Raw genomic sequence first — 6,512 nt, forward strand, 5'->3', positions numbered from 1 at the left:
CATTATTATATAAATAACATATAGCTGAGAGGGTGATAGAGCAGATTGTTACCCCGAGAAAACATTGTCAACTGCGGCGATTATTATTATAATATGTGTTATTTAATTTATCATACTGAATGTCCTATCATTATTGTCTTTTACAGATTCATTTTATTTTAAAAGTATTTTCTATGACGTCACGTATATAACAACGTTACGGGTATTAGAAAAAACAACAAAAGTGAGGCAAGATGTTTTATGTTTTTATTTTGACAGTCAAAAAATAAAATCTGAGCCAAAACGTAGAACTTAAGCATTGTATTCAATTACTTGATGTAAATTCAATTCATTGTCCTTTAAATCATCCATTTTTGATTGATCTGGACGAGAGGGTGTCATTCCAAAAAAAATGTCACCCGCTCAGCCATGTGATAGAATAAATTAACACCCTCGTATAAGCCAATCAAAATATGGCATTTTAACATGAAGTATAATGAATTGAAAATAATTTATGGCACTCCCTTATGAATAACATTGTAACATTGAGAATACCATTTGGCGAATGATAATAAGAAATGGGTATCATATGAAAAAAAAAGATAGTATTTATATTTCAATGGACATTTGTATTACACCAATTACTTTTTATGACCAACATTTTTTTCCTTACGCATTCGATATAGATCGATTTTATTAAATTTCATCACAAAAAGGATCACCAGCGTGTGGGATGGGAATGTGAACTCTGAATCGTAGAACATTTGATGCTCACTGATTTTTTTCATGACAGTTTATTTTACGAACCTATTAAACAACTCTAATTACTGGGAGATGATGCATAATTTCAACTGAATAAGACAAATGAGCGATAAAATATAATAAAAAGAACAACAATACTTTAAAAATTTCATATTTTAAACATGTTATTTCTTATAATTTAGCAGAAATGATTAAATGGATTAAGAAGTACTTTTCAATCTTTGGCATGTTAATTGTTCTCGCAAAAAATGAAATATGTACAAACAGTGGCACAAATAATTTATGATGTAGTCACAGTATAACAAAACAAGTATGTGAACCATACTAAAACTGCAATGTAAAACAAAACATATAAAAACTCGGCCATTCTATAATAAGATATTTCCAATGTTGATACTGTTAAGGTTTGACTGATCGGCCCTTTATATCCCCCGTTCATGATGGCTTGAATTTTAAATGCATACTCGGTGTTGGGCTTTAATCCCTCTACGACAAAAATGCAAGCATTTCTAGGAGTTTCAGAGAAATATGGCACACTGCTGCTTTGTTCCTTACATATTATCTGATAACAGTGTATAAACTCAGTTCCTCCACTTGGTTCAACCCATTTTAATTTTACTGTTGTTGAAGTTATATTTAAGGCTGATAAACATTCTGGTTCCAACAGGGCCCTATAGAATATAAACAGAATAATTGTTGATTAATGTCTAATTTATCATTATTATATACAAATTGAAAATAAATAAGAATAATTTAGAATGTCAACGATTAAAAGAAATAAGCACACCAACTTCGTGGTTTTGACAAGCAATCTCTTTTGTATTCTTTTAGATATGATGTTACCGTGACAGATTTGTTTCTGTGCAATCCATATTATAATTTAATACAACGTCAAATGCGGCATGTGTTTGCTAGGCAAGTAGGTCAATATGTACGTGAATAACCAATGAGTTTTTAAATGCTGTAGTTTGGTACTCTTGTTGCTTCTTTTAGATTTGATGTAACCGTTTAAATTTTTTTTTCTCTGTGCATTCGATAAAATAAAATACAAGTCCAAAAGTGGAATGTGTTTACTAGGCAAGTAGGTCAATAACAATGAGTGTGATATACACGTCGGTTGCATACCGATGATTCGACATATCAGCAAAACAATGAATCACTTTGATCATGCAATACATTTGTTAACTAATAATAAGACTTGATTTAAATGACAAAACCTAGTGTCACATCGTGTTTAAATTCACTTCAATAAATTATAAAACAAAAATAGATGTTCATGTTTATATGAACAGTTTGTTTCTTTGGATTACTTAATAAAAGGAAATATATAAACATATATATTTTTTTAATTTGGAAGTTAATCAATCAGCATGTGTACCTATGTAAAATAAATAACAAAATAAACAGGTAAAGTGTACATTTTCAAGTTGTTAAACGAAAATTATCAATAAAAATCTGAATAATCATTTTCATATTATTCAATTTTTAGTTTAGATTCGATCAGCAGGTTAATAAATCGTTATTGTAAAAGGTAAAACTAATGAAACAAAATAAAATAACACTATAATTGTACTAACGCGTTAGAAGCAGTTTACTGTGAAGATTATATACACCTTTTTCAGATTGTTAAATATTTGTTTTTAAGTTCTGTGAGTTGTATGTAGAGAATAACGTTGATAGCTTTTGTCCATAAGTAACATCAAACCAACAGTCAAATCAGTATAAAGGAAACATTGCCCGAAGGACGTTGAACTTTCGCTCATTCAGTAAACTTAAGGAAAGATTAATCCAAATTTATATGACAGCAGTATTATCATTTCAATAGGGAAGATACAATAAAATATATTCATGGCACATATTTGCCTATAACTAGTTATTATTTTAAACTGTCCTACACCGGGATGTTGATAATGGTCGTAATGTTGTTCGGATTCATTGAATCTCTCATGATATGTTTACGATTTTGTCAAAAAAAGAACAAAAAATTGTAATAAATTTCATCAATTGAATATGCATGCCCTGTATATATGTTACAGGAAATAAGTGAAATTAGGAACTACATGTAATGCTAAAATTTAGAAATACATGTTATTCCTTATGCACTTAGTAATTCTAAGTAATTCATGAAACTGATCAGTTACTATCAGTAATTACTATTTTTGAAATAAAGTTTTACACCTATTTACTAATTGCTAAAACAACTGTTGTAACATGATCAGCTTATCACAATTGAGTGTTAAGTTGATCAGAAGATCAGTGAGTACTATTAAAAAGTGAAAATTCTGAAATGTATGTGTCGTTATGGCGGACTTAGATGCGAGATATACAAAACAATTAGATATGATAGTTATGTTTCAATCATGAATTAAAATGATAAAGTGCTTTTAACAGCCGTTTTGGTTTATAGATATAGGAAGATGTGGTGTCTTGTAACATAATCTAAGAACCATCACTGAGTTATTCACTCACAAGTGAATACTCTGACCTCATTGAATCCATATGCATGTCACTTTCAAATTTTAACCTAAGTTGTAGATGGGTTTTTGATGCGTTTTGTTTTTTGATTTTGCCATGTGATTATGGACTTTCCAAATTGATTTTCCTCTGAGTTCAGTATTTTTGTGATTTTACTTTTTACGCATGTATTCGGCTATTAACAGTAAAAAAAAGCCAACATTAAAATAAAACAAAAGAGATATATCATTCAATTGTCTGATCCGATCCAGAAAAGAGATCATATAAACTTGCAAACACCGATTAACGTTCTGTTAACCTACAGTTTGAAGTCAAACATAACTTGAAAAGTCAAATTGCACGTGTAGGCTATCTGTGTATGTATATATCTATGTTTATATCTGGTTATGTGACCGTCGAAAGTCTTTGGAGGTCATATTAATGTTTAAATTAATAATGCTTAGCCAGAAGTACAAAAGCAATGTTGATACATTTCATCGAGTTCATACATTAATAATTGTTTATTTTATATTTTTTGTAATTTGGATTATTAGTTCTAGTATATTGTAAATCAAATATTCAAATTTGAATCCAAAAAACATTGTTATAACAGTTAATTTCTCTTTAACATGTCTTACAAATATTTGTTGAACATGGGCGAAGAGAAAATAAAATGTACAGAATCGTTGTTCAAATTGTACAATGAAAAATGGGATAAAGTCTTAATGAAAAGGGAAAAGCTAAACACTATTAATCAGTAGAAATGAAACAACAATAAAGACATGAGATGATTACAATCTTCTCTCAAGGTAAGTAATGTTTTACATTGCCTGTCTGTTGTATTTTAAATAATTAACCTAAACAAGCTATTCAACAGTCTGAACTGGCCCATGCAATTAGTATGTAGGTAATTTAATTTGTCGTATCCACACTCTCCCATGTATCTTTGTGATTAAAAATGTAAATAAATAGTGTTTAACACATTTTAAAAGTCCATCAAAAAAGCACACAAACTATCAAGATATAAAAGTGTCTATCTGTGTCTATATGTTTGCAAACATGACCAGGTGCTTTGTAAGTGTTATCGGCTTTTTGTGCGATACTATTAATAGCCGTTTAACATAAATTAATAAACAAAGTGCAAAGTATGCCCTATGGAGACTTTAAATGTATTATGAATTAAATATCATTAAACCAAATTTAACATCATCTAAGGTCTATCATCAACAAGAGCTGGACAAGTGCTTATATCAACTTTTTACAAAAGTGTTTCTTGTATTTTTGATTTATATCATTGTTTTGAATGTTGCAGATGAATTTTAGCCAATTTTTAAAATTTGTCAAACAACCTTTTTCAGTTTCATTTCACAAACAAAATTAAAGAGCATGCGGTCTTGAAGGACACCTGAGTCCATAACCCTCAAGTAAGCCCTTCAATCTATTCTCCCTTACATTTTCATTTGTTTTTTTTTAACTATTTCTTTAAAATCAATACAAAAGCATGTTAGCTATCAGTTGTAAGAATGATTAAAAAGCTCAGTTAATACCTGTTATTTCTCAAATAATCAGTAAATACATACATAATTGCTTAGTTATAACAGGTATGTACTGATTTTTTTAGTAATTACGTGTAATTCCTAATTTCATTTATTTACTGTAACATTTACATTTTAAAATGAAAAGTTTACTTAAACATACATTTATGCAACATATATATGTTTGTAATGCAAAGTGAAAGGAACACAACAATTACCTTGCTCCTAGTTCAGTCATCGTTTTCTTGTTGCTTGTTTTCGGTAAAACTATAATATCATAATTTCTATACGTGTTACTGGATGATGGCCAGTTCATTTCAGTTAAAGTTTTGATGTCTTGTTTAGTTTTTTCGTCTAACTTTTCGTGGTCTCCTGCTATCATGCTTATAAACGTTTTTTTGTCGTTTACGATTGAATCTGTCAACGTTGAATAATTGTCTTTTATCAATTTAGTTACCACTTTGTTGTCATCTCGATTACAAACAGTAATTTTCTTAACGTTTTCCCCAATCCATTTAAGTAATGCTTCTTTATCAACGGTTGAGTTTTGTAAAACTATAATTCGGTACGTAAAATTAACGAATTCATCGACCAACAATACCATTTGAAATTTTATGGATTCATGTTTTGTAACAGGTTCCATCCATGTGGTATCTGTTTGGTCGTCTTTCATCCAATTCAGCAATGCCTCCGTGTCGTTTGTTATTAATTTGTTTAATATTTTAATGTTTTCATTTCGTTTTCGCTTATTTCTTTCTTCGGCTTGTCTAATATTTTTGTATAATTTGACCCACAAAATGCGGTACGTAGTAACCATAGATATCCCAAGCCATGATAATACCTGAAACAGAAAAAAAACTTGTTTTTTTCTTGGTCAAAGATGTTTTGTCAAATTAGTTAAACAGAAAAGAAAATAATAAATGTGACGAATAAAACAGATAGATCTACGTTTAGTGGTTGGTAAATTTTTCAGGTCGAGAAATATGAAAAATCTACCTAATATGCCGAAAAATTTCACTTTTCGGATGTTTTTTTTTTTGAAAAATGAAAGTGGCCGCATCCGTGTTCATCCTCAACCTTTATATATGTTATGTATTATCATAAAATACAACTTACATTTTTATATTAAGGATGAACACGAAAATTTAACTATAATGCTAGAATTGTGAAGATTTCAGTGATTTAGCATGACTTAATGGTGCTAGTACCCGATATATGTGCATTGTATTGTCAAAAACAGCCCGTATTTTGGTAGCAGAAGCATTCTCATGTTCAATAAATAACTAAAAGTTTACATTTTAACAATTTTGTAAAACTGCTATATTTTGGGGACAAAAAGGGGTCTTACCGGTCCTACTCCTTTGCATAAAAATGTATGATGTACAGTCTAATTACAGGCAAAACACCCAAACTGACTGTTCCCTCTTTAACAAAATGGTTTCATGCAATACCACCTAAGTAGTGGTAATTTTTATTATTCTGTACAGCTGTAATATAGTAAGGTGTTTATTTCTGAAATGCTGACGAAGATTGACTTTTCATATACCAACTGTTTCCCTTTTTTTTTGTTTGAACGTTATATATCAGTACATGCGTATTATCGGAATCCTAAGTAAGCTGGTTTTACAAGCGAAAAACTGCTTTTATTTTTTACCTTTTTAATACTGATTTTGTAAGGTCAAACATTTATTTTATTTTCTTATTAATCACAATTAAGAATACTAAGTGTGCAATATATGTATGTTACTATGTGTTGACACTGACATATTTTGTAGCGTTTTG

General features: G+C 29.6%; 1 protein-coding gene across 1 annotated transcript; it reads right to left on the reverse strand.

Annotated features, from left to right (window-relative positions):
- Nucleotides 1-889: 889 nt before the first annotated feature.
- Nucleotides 890-5,567, reverse strand: LOC134683126 (uncharacterized). Its single transcript, XM_063542243.1, has 2 exons — nt 4,949-5,567; nt 890-1,412 (listed from the first exon to the last, which is right to left on the reverse strand). Exons 1-2 carry the CDS (start codon nt 5,545-5,547, stop codon nt 1,022-1,024), a joined length of 990 nt encoding a protein of 329 aa, XP_063398313.1. The 5' UTR covers nt 5,548-5,567; the 3' UTR covers nt 890-1,021.
- Nucleotides 5,568-6,512: the final 945 nt, after the last annotated feature.

This window comes from Mytilus trossulus, chromosome 9 (assembly GCF_036588685.1).
Source record: "Mytilus trossulus isolate FHL-02 chromosome 9, PNRI_Mtr1.1.1.hap1, whole genome shotgun sequence".
NCBI classification, from domain to species: Eukaryota; Metazoa; Mollusca; class Bivalvia; order Mytilida; family Mytilidae; genus Mytilus; species Mytilus trossulus.